The sequence below is a fragment of the Aythya marila genome, assembly GCF_965140915.1.
Source record: "Aythya marila genome assembly, chromosome: 8".
Lineage (NCBI taxonomy): Eukaryota > Metazoa > Chordata > Aves > Anseriformes > Anatidae > Aythya > Aythya marila.
This window is the reverse complement of record NC_139049.1, coordinates 26,659,209-26,674,845: the sequence shown is the minus strand read 5'-3', so window position 1 is coordinate 26,674,845 and position 15,637 is coordinate 26,659,209. Positions and strand designations below refer to the sequence as shown.

The following is a 15,637-nucleotide window of genomic DNA, read 5'->3' as shown; positions in this document are numbered from 1 at the left end:
GAGGATTCAAATAGGCTAAACCAGAGTGTTTCATTGTGGTAGTGGTGTGTTAAGGGAGGCCGTTTATGGGTACAACACCTACTTCCTTCTGCTTGAGAATAGCAACGCTGTGTCTGTGGGATGCCAGATCTAGAGGTTGGCTTTAACCATGTCCTAGGGAAATAAGGGATAGAGGTTTATGATTTTTGATGGACCTGCAAGTGCATTACTTTTTTTTAGTATCCTGACTATAGCATCTGGTAACTATGATGTAATGTCAAAGGATACCGGTGGCTTGGTTGCTAATGGTTACAGCTGCGAGTGCTCAGAGCAAGAGTCCCAGCATACAGTCGGCAAAAACTGAGAATTACAGACATGCCACACACAATATCACGTGCAATGGAGCACTGTTTGTCAGGCCTTCAGGAACTTCTCCTCTGTGAGCACTTGGTTTGTGACAAGTGACAGGGTGATCTAGGAGAAAGCACATTACCAAGGAGGTTTCACGTGAGAAAGAAGCATTAAGCATTGGGAACTAAATTTGGTACCAAAGCTTTCAGTTTTCAGAGCCATGCCACTGCCTCAGGATCGGTGCACTAATGCCCTCCTTGGGTTGTCTGCATGAAAAACCAGCCATTTCTATCATTTGCTACTGTGCCTGCAGGAAGAAAAGGATTTGTATGTACAAGATAACAACAATAGAAAGCATTTGATGGTCATTGATTTTTTTTTTTTTGTTTGTTTTCTTGGACTAAGAAACTGGCCGTCCATGCCTCTGACTGATACTTCTTGGCAAAGAAGAGCAAAATGCAGAGATTTACAGAAAACAATTAAGTAGCATATCCAAGGCATATTGGAAATCCATCTTTTGAAGAGCAAGTTTTATTTCTTAATTTTACTGTGTGATTTTCTTTTTTCTTTTTTAACTGGAAGTTCTGGTAGATTGTTGGCAGCTTGATTAAATTTGGTTAGGTAATTCAAGCATAAGTGGCATTACTGAAAGTGCAGAAGCCATGTGTAACTAGTTCAAACATTAAACGACAGGTTTTCAATATTTCAGATTGAGCATGTTTTTATGTATTTCAGCTTCGGTAGACATCTAACATCAAGAAATCATGCAATATTCTACGTGGATGAAAAATCTTCTACCGTGCCGCCTATGGGGAAGATACCCAGTGCTAAGAAGCTGAAGTTCTCATCTCCACAGGTAAATGCCATTTCCTGTATACTTTTCTGCCTGTAATATTGACCAAGAACTAAGTATGATTTCTTCACTTTATAAATAAAACATCTAAGAAGCTTTAAAGAGTTTCTTAACACACATCTGGAGATAGAGAATGGGGCTTTTATATACTCCGTACTTTTAAATAAATAAATACAAGTGAATTCTAAAAATAATCAAATTAGTCCAACAATTAAAATAATGTAACTTGCTTTTTTTTTTTTTTTTTTTTTTTTGCCAGAAAATTAAAAATAAATCTACAATACACTTCAGCATTATTTTTAGGTATAATGATATAGTAGTTTTGGTATGGAGCTACAAATAAGGCATCACACTGCAACATGAGACAAGCGAGGTTTTGCTCTGGATAGGGGCTTCATAAATTCTGCTTCCAACAGTTTCATGTTTATTGTCTCTGATTCCTAGACAAAACTCACTTGCTTTTAGAATTACATTTTCCTCCTACAAACTCAGCCCAGAATCTGAATGCTTTTGATCACTGTCACTGAATTAGGAATTCTTTAAATAATGGCCAGCTGGCAGTGGAATTCAGCTTCCTCTTTTACTGCCATGTTTCTATACTACTCCCTGCAATAAAACATTCAACATCAGCAAAGAAAGCAGAATTGTTTCTGAAAAAAACACAGCAACTATGTCAAAGACCATTGGTTTTGTAGCGGTTCAAGTTTTCAGAGCCAAAATGCTCTAACATGTTCAATTAAAGTCTATCCAACAGTTTGAACTAAATTGTTGAAAGAATCTGATACATTCTAATAAATTTCAGCTTGCAGGAAAAATGCCAGTCAGGCTGACAAACTGGTGTCTGTTTGCTCAGTAGCATGTCTAAATATCGATCTAGGATGACAATATCCAGTAGCAAGTATAATTTAGTTACTTTTGCAATTTACTCTTTGGCCTACTAAACCTAATAAAAATATTTGTCAAATAGGACTGGATTGAAACCACCACCCAGCTAACCTCAGCTGCTCACCAAACAGCACTGAAGCACTTCAATTTTTGTCGCTGCTGATTTTGACAGGATTAGGCCCATGTTTCTAAAGGCAAAAGCTCTGCGCAACTTCCCATTAGCAATACCCTGAGGTACCCATTCCTCGTTTTGTAAAACTTGAACTTCAAGTGAACCATGAGAAAGCAGATTAGCTCTAAGGATTGCACTGAACTGACAATACATTTCAAAGGTTTATTCCACCAGCATTTGCAGCATCCGCTATTACAGATTTTGCAGCTTTTACCTACACAGACTCCCTGAGGTAGTGTTTCCAGCACTGTTATTCACATTGTTTTGAGTAACTTCCTTTCAATCTCTTCAGTAGCTCAACAGCAATCTTTTATGCCCCTTGTTTTTCTGGACAGGCCTCCTTACCCTGGGCTGGGAGGTGCCAGCAACATGACATTTCCCTGCCAAGAAGGGGTAGTGCTGTACTGCATCACTGAGAGATTTGCCTTACGTAAACACTTGCCAATTTCTTTAGGTCACCCCCCAGCACTGCCAAGAACTGGGCACGCCAGCTCTTCTCCCCCGAGACCTGCGCGAGTGCCAGCAGACACGCTGTCCAAGCCGCTGTCCCTAGCTGCAGCTGGGGCCAGCTTCGCAGCCAAGGTCAGGGAGCGTTTCCCTCAGCGTGTCCCGTGTTAGGGAAGGGCCCTGGTAGGTTCAGGGTGTCCTGCAGCTTGTTTACCACAGGCTGCTTTGTGTGGAGCACACCAGCCCTCCTGCAGCCTGCAGAGCAGGCTAAGGGGGCAAGAAAACCCTCCAGGCTCGGGCTGTGGTGGGGAGCAGACCAAGGAGCCACCACAGCAGATGAACAAGCCAGAAGCCGGCTCTACGGGGCAAGGGAGGGCCGGGCATTCCCTCACGGCTTGTGAAAAAAAAAAAAGGGGGGGAAAAATGAGGGGAAAAAATGGAGCAGCTGATTCCCTCAGCCCCCTGCTGCAGCACCGCGGGAAGGCGGGGGGAAGGCGGCAAGGGGGGCGCTCCCCCAAACCGAGGGAGCCCCGGGGAAGACCCGAGGGGCTGAGGGAGGCTGAAGCGAGCCGAGCCGGGACAAAGAGAGCCCAGCCGGGCCGAGGGGAGCCGGGACGGGCTAAGGGGAGCCGGGCCGGGGCGAGCCGCCCGCCCCCGGGGCTCTCCCTCCCGCCCTGCCCCACAATGCAGCGCGCGGCGCGGCTGACATGGCGGCCGGGCCGGACTGAGCCGCTGCCGTCGGGGCCTCCAGCAGCCGGAGCCGGGCATGGCGGGGGCGCAGCCCCGGCACCCTTAGGGCCGCAGCCAGGTACCGGGCCCCGGGGGGCCGGGAGGGGGCTCCCCCCGACGGGGTGAGGGCGGCTGGGCGCGCTCTGCCCTCTCCCCTTTCCCCTCTCTCCCCCCCGTGCGCGGCGGGGCGAGGCGGGCTCGGGGGGCTCGGTGCCCGCGGAGCCCCCGGCCTCAGCCCGCACGGCCCCGGCCCCGCCGCCCGCCGGAGCCTCGCAGCCCTGGGGCCGGGCGCTGAGAGGCTGCGAGGGGGGGTCCCGGGCCAGCCTCGCCCGCCGGGCCCCCGTCCAGCCCGGCCGTGGCCCCTTTTGCTCGCCCAGGGAAGAGGTTCGGGGTTGTGGGGGTCGCGGGGTGCCCGCAGCGCGTCCCCCCGGGGGGCTGTGGCTCCTTTGTGGGCTCGTCTCGGGTGCGGGGCTCCGGCTCCCTCAGATGTGCCAGTTGGCTCCATGTGTCACAGCCCCCGAGGCCTTCTTGCTGCTCAGGTTGTTCCTGGGAATAGCGACGGGGATGAGCGGTGAGGGCGCAGAGGAACAATGTGATCAGGTTCAGGCTGAGGTATTAGGGAGGGACTGGTATGCGAAACAATAGTTTTATCTGCGCGGGGATCCATTAATTCTTTTTGTTTTTCACGCCACCTCCACGTCACTTTGCTTCGTGAATGCCTTGCCCTGCCTTTGAGGGTCATTGCATCTGCTTGGAAATAGAGGATACATGATGTTTTTGTTTGACTTATGTTCCCGGCTCGGGTAGGTGCTTTTGGATAGTCTGACCCCGGGTAGTTATGACATAATTATTTCCGAGACAAGAAAAGTAACCCAGAGGTGGAAATATGACTTAATTACAGTACCTGACAGAAGAAGCTATATTAGGAGTGAGAGGTCTCCTTTTCAACCATTAGTTATGTAGTGAGCTTTTTTCTACCTGACCTTAGCGATAATCGCTTCATAAAATTATTCTTAGGATGAAAGTGCAGTTTCCCAGAGCATACATGTTGGGATATGATTGCAGAGGGTACAGAGAGAGGGATCAGAAAGTTCTTTCTGTGTTCTGTCCTTGCACAGACAACAGCAGGGACTTTGTCTCCTTCCCACCTAGCACAGGAACAGAAACTGCCAGGTGCCATGGGGCACCTGCACCGTACAGAGGGTATTTGCCTGGTTCTTCCTCTGAAGGGAATTGCTGCTGCAGGGACAAAGGGGAGAAGGATTTCCCTGTGCCCTACTTGAAAGCAAGATATCCCTTGGGAGTTCTTCTTAAATTTCTTGTCGATCTGCCTGTCGTGGTTTTGGTTTGTATATTCGTATTGGTAGGTAGTTCAAAATTTTGCCCAGCTGAGAGTATATCCTGCTTTCTAGTTGTGCTTGCTTTTACATTTTATGAAGTGTTTTTACTAGATCAACTTTAATTATTGTCCCCATCTTGATGAGGTAACGCAATATTGGTATGGAGTATTTATTTTTTTCATGGAAGGACAGATCTTGCGTTTTGCTTATTGGATTAATTTGCAGCATGGAAGCCATCCAGGGGAAGTCAACGTTTCTGATGCTTTTGGCGCATTATCAAACAGCATACAATAATAATCACAAGTTGTTTAATTGTACGTAAGTGATAGATCAGTAACTCTTTTAACACAGAAGTACTGAAAATACATTGCCTGAGTTTAGTAACAATGCATACAAATCTCATTTTTGCTTTTGAACAGTGCTGCATACACAGATGTATATGTACCTGCACTGTACCCTTGGTTCTGATGTTTTAGTAAATCTTTGGAAAAAAACCAATGCATCACATGTTACTAGATTACTTAATTTTTATTTCTGCTGCTGTGTGAAAGAAATTTTGCCAACAAGAAGTAACTTTCAGATTTCAGTTTTTGGTGTCGGCAAAACTTGACTTGGGAGTCTGGAGTCAGTTTAGTGGTACGAACGGTTGTGAATCAATCCATGTGCCAACTAGATGAGTGTATTTTTGACAACTTTTCAAAAGTAACAATTTCCAGCGTATTTCTTTCAGAAGTGAAAGTGCTGGATCCTAGTAAAGCCGGCGTAAGGATGCTGGTGGTGACAGATCCGTTTGCTTTGGCTGTGGTTTGTGAACTAGTTTGCAGCTGGTACGAGGCAGTGCAAAGGATGGCCTCCTAAAGGATTATGGTTTGGGTGGAAGGATCACTGTTAATACAAGATCCAGATAAAGTTCTATGCCAAAAATACACGCTGTTGTATTTTTATTGAGCACAAACAGCAAGTAGAAACAGCAGTTTAAGAACAAGATGGATAGATAGAGTTTAAATACGTAGCTGCTATTTAAGCCAGCTTCATGATCAGTTCAGGCCTCCAGAAGCTATGTTAGCCTCTCAAAGACCTTATGCTTATGTAGTGCTGTATTGTGTTTTTTTTTTTTTTTTCCTCTTTTCCCTTTTTTTTCCCTTCTTTTCTTCTCCAGCCTCCTACCCTGTATTGGTACAAATGTTGTGTTTGTTCTTAAAAGTTAGAGCTAACTTGGATCAGTTTCCTGATCTGGTTACAGCATGTACCTTGCAACACAGAGCAACATTTGAGGCAGGTGGTACCCCTTTTTTTGGCTGCAGTGCTTAAGCCGATTGCGAAACTATGGTGTTTTTCAAAAGTTTAAACGACTAGTACAGTAAAATTGGGGTCAGACCCGAAGCTCAATGAGGCGTTAGGTATCTTTATATGAAATACAGAGGGAAGGGAAGACGCAGTAAAGTAGTTACACAGCTGGTGGGACGGAGGGAGGGTGGCTTTCCTCTGTTTAGAGTGGGATTTGTCAGCAGTGGTAGGTTCAGAAATTAGTCCTTGGCATTTGCTGGTCGGTGACACACCTCTTTTGTGCCTTCCCAGTCAGTCCGACCAGCTTGTAGGAAACACAACGGCTGTCAATGCAAATAGGAGCTAACCTGTATCAAGCACATTCTGTATGGATTTCCTGTCTTGCGTATCTGCTTGTTTAAGGGCTTAATTGTGGGATAGTTATACCTAGATAAATTAATGCTAAGCTTTGCATAAAGCAAGGCCCTTCCTGTTACTTCGGTTACAAATGTTTCTTGCCTAATTCAGATACAACCTCATTACAGTTTTATATCCAAAGTTGTTTATCTAATGAATCCTTCTTAGAAGTTTTTAATCCTTCACACTCATGTTTAACATCACAGCTTCCTACTTGATTATGTATCTTTGCTAGGGCCAGAGTGCTGGCTTGCTGTGTCCCTGTTTGTTTGTTTGTTTGTTTGTTTTGTGTGTTTAATTTTACGTGCGTGGCACTGGCTTCCTTCTCGATAGATTTTCAAAGTATTATACTTATTAGCTTAAATCCTGTCGCTTCTAGAAACAGGAAGGTCTGAGACACGGTATAGCACTTACATGCTTGTTACTAAGAATACCTATGGGTTTACTGCTGGTGGAGCCTGAGGCGCTTTAGTGGCCAGTAATCTCTGATAGTTTTAGTTTTAAGTAGTTTGGAAAAACACCAGGGACTGATAACAGTTTGTGCAAAGTTACGGGTAGCTTATCATAAAGCAAACATAAACATATTTTTTTAAGCAATTGGCACAGGACAAGGGAGAAGCTTGAATTGAAGCTTGTGTAAGTTCTCAGATGCAAAAAGGGGCCTGAGGCTATAACCAGTCCCGAAAAGAGGCTCTCCCTCTCCCCTGAGCAGATAGGGCTGTGTGGAGAAGGAGACATTACCTGGGCTGCAACATGAGCAGAGCGCACAAGAAAGCCTTCCCTTTTGTTTCTGGCTGTGGCCTTTGTTTGTTGAATTTCATTTTATTTTGTTTGGAGGTTCAGCTGGGCTGTATTGGAAATCTGCCTGGGGAGGCTGAGGTTTATCAGCCCCCTTGCTGCTGGGAGGCAGGGAGGTTGGAGCTGAAGGGACGGTCTAATGGGACAGATTAAAGCAGGACTCAGATAAAAAGACAGGTCCCTCTATCTGTAGGGAGTGAATACTTTACAGAAGGAGGGTGATAACAGTTGTGTTTATAGTACTTTCTCTCTTAATATTTAATCTAGTTGTTCCCGAGGAATCAAAACTTACGAGGCTGCTCAGTTTCCCTTTAGTTGCTCTTCTGCACTCTCGGAGATGTTTTTGGATGTTTTAGTCAGTTGGGACCGAATTTTAGAACAGGCTTAAAATAATGTCAAAAAAAAAAAAATTGCTGAGTTCCTGTATGTTTTCTGGGAAAAATGATGTCTCACTAGAGGAGGGATCTTTGCATTTCCTCTTAGGGAGAAGCAAAGGACCAGACAGCATGGGTGTTCCCTGAGCTGCAGCACATCTCCACCTGCCCAGAGGACCGTGATGTGACAGGGGAGCACAAAAATGAGAGGATAGGAAACCAGGCATCTTTAGTTCAGCTTCTAAGAATGGCCTGGGTTGGAAGGGACCTTAAAGATCTAACAAGGAAATGATTAAAACAGAAATGCTTTGCGAAAGAGCTTCCTGTCACAGCTCAGCATGCAAGAGCTCAGTTTCGCTTGGTCTTCACCTTTGATAAGGCTGTGGCAAAATCTGACCCAAGATGTGGGGTTTTTAAAGGAATTAAATACAGTTGAACAATTTGGGATGAAGGAGTAACAGGGCAAATGGGTCGAAGTATCTTACTGAAAGTGGGTTTTGTGTTGTTTTTTTGTTCGTCTTGTTTTGGAAGCGTTACCGTGAATTTTTGCAATTCAAATGCAGGATTTTCTAATGGTAGTCTGAGGGAACGAGGAAACAAAAGAATCTGGCAGAAATGAAAGTGAAACAATCTCGCTCCTTCATTTTGTGAGCCTGAAATTAATTTTACGATGGAGAAATCTAAGCCGATTTCAAACATTTTAAAAATCGATTGTTGTAGGTGTGTATAGATTTAATCGTTTTCCAGAATTTGAGGTCGGATGGTGCGTTGTCTGACCTCGAGCTGCTGTATTCCGGCCAGATGATTTTTCTTCAGAGTGCCAAGAACTGAGCTAGATTTCAGAGGAGTAACTGGCACTGTGCATTCAGAGAAAAAAAAGGGAAACCGAATCCCCTGTAACACCAGGACATTGAGGAATAAGCTGAAATGATTTCAACAAGTGAATCCTCCCCACATTGCAGATGAAAAACTCTGCTTTTGTTGCCAACCTGCCTGGGAGAAAATCCTGTTTTCATTCCAGGTCTGGCAATTGGTATGGGCCTGAGCTTGTGAATAAGACGTGCCATCCAGGTTTCTAAAAAGACGCCACCTCAGCAGTGATTCACTCTGCTTCAGCGTTGTGTTTCCAACCGTGTTATTCCTTTTGGAGGCACTCCTTTCTCTCCTCCTCCCTCTCTGATACCTGGATGCCAGGTACCTGGCAGAGGAGGAAGCCTCCTTTTTAGGCTGTCTTGCTTCTAGTAGTTATCTCTATTTTCTTTTTAGTGTTGATGTTTTGGTATTTGATTCATATTGTAGTTCTTTGTTTGCTGGGTAGCGAGGTTGATATTGAGTGTGTTAAAGCAGTTTAGATTATTTTTAATTTGCTAAATCACTTCAGTATTAATAATAATAATAAAAAAATAAATATAAAGTTATTGCACGTGCATTTAAGATTCGAATTTTATGTGGAACTCTTATTTTTTTGTTACGATCTTGACTAAATTGCGTAAGTGATCTTTATTTTTATTTCTTTGGTATAAAGAATAGCTCTGTTTTTTTTAACCTTAACTACTTGCATTTGATTACACACACTCTCTTAACGTGTAACTGCGTTATAGTATTCAATTTCTTAGCTGAGTTATAAAGATAGTTTTAAACGTGGCAGGAAAAATCTAAGGAAACTGCTAATAGAAAGTATGTCACGTTTGTGCATTTGATTAGAGCTTATATATTCTTCGTGTAACTATATCGTATTGAATGGATGAGATCAAACAGTTCAGAGTAGTTTTTGTGCATTTTTTTTAAGCCTTCTTTTACAATCTGAACTTAACAATTTGTCATAGAAGAAGCAGAGCTAAATGAAGCTCTCCTTTTGCTCCAATGCCACGTTTTTATGGTAACTTCAAGCTGGCCTTCCTGCCAACAGTTGTTGTTGCAGGGCACTTGTGCTGCTTTGCTGTTCCCCCCCTGCTGCTGCTGCTCCTCCCCGGTGCCAGCGTGAAGTCCAGCTGGACTGGGCTGCAGAAGCGCTTGAGGGAGCACCGGAGGATTGGGAGTAAGGAGCTGGGGCTGGAAAAAAAGGCTTCTTGCTCCCATCAGGGCTGGTGCCAGCCTACAGCGAATGCAGAAGCGTGGCCTGGGTGTGCTATAGTCCAGGGTCAAATGGTGGCATGTGTGTCAGAAATGAAAGTGGAACTGCTCTCTGCCTTCCTTCCCCATGCTCCCCACCCCGAAAATGAGCAACTAAAGCATAAGGAGGAATTCAGAATTTGAAATCTTTGCCTGCATTTTCTTTTGTTTCCATTAAAAAAAAAATCTTTGCAGGAGAGCAGCGGATTGTTGGCAGGTAGCAGTGTGCTGCATGTAGCTGTGACATCTATAGGTGATGGAGCAATGCTTCCAACAGGTGGCCAGGCACACGAGGACATTGAGCCCACCCGTGCCCTTCTCCCTGAGTGACTCTGGTACGGGTGGGCCATCGTTTCTGGTGCTGGGCTAATAAGAATTGCAATGGGAAAGGCCAGCTGCAATCCAAAGGCAAATACTGCTTAATATTCTGCATTTTTTTGTCTAGAAGTGTGAGCTGGGTGTAATCAGTGTTTGATAGAGAACAGTTGTAATATTAAATACATGACTTTGTGACCTAAAATGCCTAGCTGCTGGAATGGATGTACTAGTATAGGTTTTTTGTTCTTTTTCAAGATTTCTTATTAAACACTCTGATGCTGTCATTAACTGCATAACAATTCTTGGTGTTGCTTTTGGTTTTGTTTTTAATTTTTCTGAAACATAATGCATATTTTTGGTGATATTAACAGAGGCTTAAGTTATCCATTTTTAGTATGTGGTTTGCATCCAGAAGTATTTCCTGGCTTGCATCTCTTTAAAGTGAGAGAGAGAGTAACTGCATTATATAGCCTGAAAAAATAAATAAATTACTGTCCTTTATATTGATGATATTCAGAAAAATTAGGTTTTTAACAGACATTTTAATCTGATCCATTTGTTTTTTTCCTTTTTTAAGTACAGAAGTACATTGTGTTACTCCTAATTGTTGTAATCCATGGATTTTTTTTTTGTTATTCCTTCACTAAATGATAAGCTACTTATTTGGATAGTTTCTCTAAAACCCAGAAATTTCCATGGATCACGCTTTTAACTACTAAGTATGTAGGTGGACAGGAAAGAGAGAAACTGTGCTCCAGAATTCCAAATCTTGCTATAGCTCTACAACATTGATTTTATTTTGTGTCTAGTTCGTCATTCTCCTTTTTTATTGCTATCTCAAGGTTGTTTTTTTTTTTTTTTTTTTTAAAAGAATCCAGGCTTTTGCTACAGATTATTTTTCTTCATTTTCTACATAAGTGAGTGTAATTCCTTAAAAACAGGTTCCATTATTCGTGCTCAGCTTCCCGTTGTAACACCAATCTTTGAGTTGTCTCCAAAATAAAAATCAAATGATATACCACTTAAAGGACAGAGGTTTAGATAAGTCAAGGTAATCTGCAGCTAAACAAAATACCTCCTGCTTCTGTTTTTTTTTTTTTTTTTTTTTTTGACTAATGAAAATCTTACTTAATTGGTGGCAATTAACATGTGAGAATTGTATGTGTTAAATGTTGTGCTTAAGTATCTGTGGATGTAGGTGGCAGGTCAGATGTCAGATTTATTCCCAATAGTTTGAGTTATATCACTAAATATTTTTTCAGTTAAGAAAATGGAGCTTGTATGCTGGAAACTGAATTAGCTTTCTTGAGCAGTGTGTTTTGTTGTGTGGTATTTTTTTTTAGATGTGTTATATTCTTTTCAAATTTTCAGTGTAGTTGCAGATATCTTGTTTTTAATTTTTTTTTCTAAAGCCAAAAATAGGAAAGAAAGAAAAAAGCAAGCTGTTGGCAGTTTAATCAGAGTGTTTTTATACCACATTCTGCCATTTTTTTTGTTTCTTCATATTGCCCCTTCTTTTATACAGAAGTAAAGTTTATAAAATTTTCATGAGTTTTATTTTAATGTGGAATGTGTTATGAAAATTCACTTATGCCTGTAGGGGGGAACATGCTGCCTCTATAACCATTAGGAGTTTCACTTTTCTTTAGAGAGGCTTATTTTAATGTTTCCTATGTAGAGCTTTGGTATTTTCCCTTCAGTTTACAAACATGTATCATTTCTTCAGCAGACAATCAGCCACGATCCTTGCCTGCACAGTGGATTTAAAATCAACTTTACATTACTGAAGAATTGCACTTCAAGTGGTCTCAAGAGACTGGAGAAGCAGGTCTTCACTATAATGGAAGAGGCCAAGAGCTCAAAGAATGGAAATCATGACCCAAGGAAGTCTGTCCGTCTTGTCTGTGAGGAAGGCAAAGCAGTCAAAGTTACAAATAATCAAAATTATAAACATAATAGAAATGACAAATCTGTGAAGGATATTGGGAGAAGTTCTCCAAGCGGGAACAACAGCAAAAAAAGTAAACAAAATGATGTTTTTCCTGAAAAACAAGGAGAAAATAAATCATGCAAAGTTAATAGTTGTAATCCTGGAACTAAAGATACAGTATCAAGCGTTCAGGATCGAAGTCATGGAAAAGCAAAAAAAAATTCTAATATATCATCAGCAGTGGAAAACCTGAAACAAACAAAAGCTCAACAAGTGGGAGAAAACTTTCCAGGCTCCCATGTTTCAGGGAATGGGGTCAGTGCGGAAACCTTAACAGCTGCTCAGAAAGGGAAACTGGCATTGGAAAATCCACTGGGAGTTCATGCGTTGGAGACTAGTGTTGATCAAACTGGTGATCCTGGTAAGACTGCTTCAGATCAAAGAAAACTGGAACAGAAGCCTGATGACTTCAGTGAGTATTATTCAGCACTGCTTTACTTGTTTTTGTTCTGGTAAAATGGTTAACAATCTGAAATGGGCTTTGAAATGTGTATATTGGTGTAATTTTTTTTTTTTTTTTTTTTTTTTACATATAGTAAGTTGCTGACTGCATTTACAGAGAACATATTAATATAAGCATGTTACATAGAGCATAAGAGATTATGGTAATAGCTGTCCCTTTTTCTTCTGCCTAAGACCTAAATGTCTTTGCAAGAGACTTAGAGTGCGTGGGTTTCAGGCAATTTTGGGAATATAATGTCTTGGGCTTGGGGAGAACCCTTCATAACATCACTGCCATTTATGGAAATGCCAGATATTCCTGCTTTTCAGAAAGAGCAGGAGAAAAAATCTGCAATAAGTCATTTTTTTTTTTTTTTTTAATAGGTATGAGGAAAATATTTACCTTTTTTCTGAGGTTGTTACATTCTTTTTATTACTAAAAATGCTTAAAAGATGGTTTGGCAGATGGCTGTTTAATTTAGGGAGCTGTGGAATGCTTTCCGTCCATCAGTGGTTACCCTTATGAGTGTTCAATTTTTGTGTCTTTTTCAATTTCAAAATTAAATATCTGGATCAGGATTTGTCTCGTTTTAAGTTAGCTCCTCATCACAGACTTAGTCACGCTTCTTCAGAACACAGTGTTTTCTAATAAAATACTGCTTTACAATGGCAATGTCAGAGTGCAGAGCTTCTACTTGAAATATTTCCCACTACTGCAACAGCTACAGCAGTGGCTTGTGGAGCAATACAAGGGAAAATATTAAAGTGCATTTTTTTTTTAGCTATGCTTATAAAAAAAAAAAAAAAAAAAAAAAAAAAACTTAACAGGAAAAACAAGTTGAAATGGCAGCGTCCTCTGACCAGCCAGCTCTTTGTAGACTGCCATCATGTGCTGTAGGGACCATCTGTCACCGACAAACCAGGACTTGAAAACTTGCTCACTTTTCTATTTTTTTCCTAGTTAGTCAGGGAGGTGGAGGGTGTAAAGATCTTGGATTTAAAAAAAAAAAAAATAGGGTGGGGAGGAAACCCTCTCACCTTTGGTGATGCAAAAACTACTGGAAGAATTTAAGACGAAGATGTTTGTAGAGCTTAATGAGCAATGAACAACTCATAGGCATCTGGAGGAACTGGACTTTTGGAATTGACTGGTGTGTGTTTGTGAGTAGCAGCGTTCCAGAACTCCGTGGTTGCTAGCCCTTGGTGGCAAGGTGTCACGGTCTGTTCAGATGCAACTCCAACAGCCTTCTGACCTGAGCGGTTGAAATATCTGGTAACTGGCGTTGTAAGGTCATTTGGATGAGTGTCTTTAAAGCGATTTTATGACTGTTTCTATAGCAAAACGTATTGGGTGGAAAAAAAAAAAGCCTAGTATTTTTATGTCTGTTAAGTATAGCATTAGGATCTCATGTTTTCTATTCTGAATAACAAAAAAACTTTTTTGCCTTGAAGAACTTTGTAGAGATTATGAAGCTAGGACTGAAATACAGAACAAATCCGCCTTGTTTGTTTTTTTCTTCTCTTTTTGATAGTGTGCTTAGTAGTACAGTAGTCTTTGAAGTCTCTCCAAAATACTGGTTAACATACTGGAAAGATTCTAATGTCTAAGGTGGTCAGATGGTCAGACTTCGGACAAAAAAACAACCCTAGAATATCGCTCCAGTTTGTGTCTGGCTTCTTAATGAGATGCTCTTAGCTGCTTTGGCTTCTGTACTCTAACCTTTACTTTCCTCTGAAGAAAATGACTGTTTCTTTCTCTAGGTAAAATAAAGAATTCTGAATCAACTAAAGAACATACCTTGGAAGCTGATTATTTAGAAAACACTGCTGTTATTGATGAATCTAATCTGACAGCTGAACAGCAACTGGGATTGAAACAAGCTGAAGAACGTCTGGAAAGAGATTATATCTCCCGACTTGAAAAAGTAGGTTGAGTTATTTATCCGTTAAAAAAGAAAATGGATGTCTTCTTTCACTGTCATCACCATATTTCAGGTTAGGTGGTATTTCCACTGTAGCCTGTTGCCTCTGTTTCTTTCTTCTTTATGGTGAATCACTTAAGTGATACTAACCGTAGTAGTTGACTGAGTCATTCATTGTGACAAAATATACAGACTGAAAATTTACTGTGCCTTTTTTGGTACGTGGAGTGTTTATAGAACAGTATTTTTTAAAAGTTTGCAGACCTGAAGGTTTTCAGTTTTATACTTTTGGAAGATTTTCTAGGAAGTCCATTTACCTGGAAACTTGGGTTATAGGATTGAGAGGAACTTCATTTTATCTTCAGTATGTTAGCCTTTTACAAGTACAAATCACCTCTATTTAAGACAAAACCTTAAAAATGTTTTTTCTAAGTTGTTTTAGTAATCTCAAGGGAAACAAATTTTGATGTCATTATAGGTGTAACTCAGAAGTTTTTTCTTGATGTCTAACTTAAGTGTCTCTTGGAGTATTTTAATCCCTTGGATGCTGTCCTAAGATCTAACTTTCTTCAGCAATTTTCTACACATTTGAAGATCATTACTTTACATCTTCTTTTTAAAGATCATTACATTGTATCTCCTTGCAGGCATGTCTTCCAATAGGATTTTGACTTAGAATCATTAAGCTTGGAAAAGACCTCCAAGATCATCTGGTCTGGCTTGTAGATTGACCAGCTCCCCACATCCTTTTCTTAAGAAATGTCCAACCAGGTGTTCCCTGCACTGTATTTCTTGCAGTTCACCAATTCTAAGGAAGAACAATACTTTGATACTATTTAATTGCAAGTTAATTACCCCATTTCTCTCATTTGCTGTGATCACTGAATTATTGTCTTACAAAGTCTGTAGTCTCACAATGGTGTTTTTCTCATGTGTAGTCAACATACGCTGTATTGCATTTCGTAAGTCTTTAACAAAAATGTGAAAGATTCTCACCCCAGAAGGACCTCTGTTGAAAACTATTTGGCACATGCTTTTAGACTGGTGGTGAACCAGTCTAAGGATGCGTGCTATGAGGACAGTTTTCTGAGCAGCTTCATTCTCACCTTATTCTTTATTTAGATAGTATTTATGGTCTCCTTTTAGAGTGATACTGTCAAGTGACAAAAACGTTGTGAAATTCAAGATGCAACATCTGCTGTTTCTTCAAGCTCTATGATTTTCTTTTAGAAAGGCAACCCTG

At 41.4% G+C, this 15,637-nt stretch overlaps 1 protein-coding gene across 3 annotated transcripts in view; it reads left to right on the top strand.

The window, feature by feature from the left end:
* Positions 1-3,629: 3,629 nt before the first annotated feature.
* Positions 3,630-15,637, top strand: part of TUT4 (terminal uridylyl transferase 4) — a 46,007-nt gene continuing 33,999 nt past the window's right edge. For 2 of the 3 annotated variants that reach the window (XM_082766085.1, XM_082766083.1), the window contains exons 1-3: positions 3,631-4,219; positions 11,768-12,443; positions 14,234-14,397. In XM_082766085.1, the coding sequence (XP_082622211.1) occupies positions 4,205-4,219; positions 11,768-12,443; positions 14,234-14,397 (855 nt within the window). In that variant the 5' untranslated portion in view covers positions 3,631-4,204. Of the gene's footprint in view, positions 4,220-11,767; positions 12,444-14,233; positions 14,398-15,637 lie in introns of all 3 variants that reach the window. The other variant, XM_082766084.1, reaches the window with a different exon arrangement.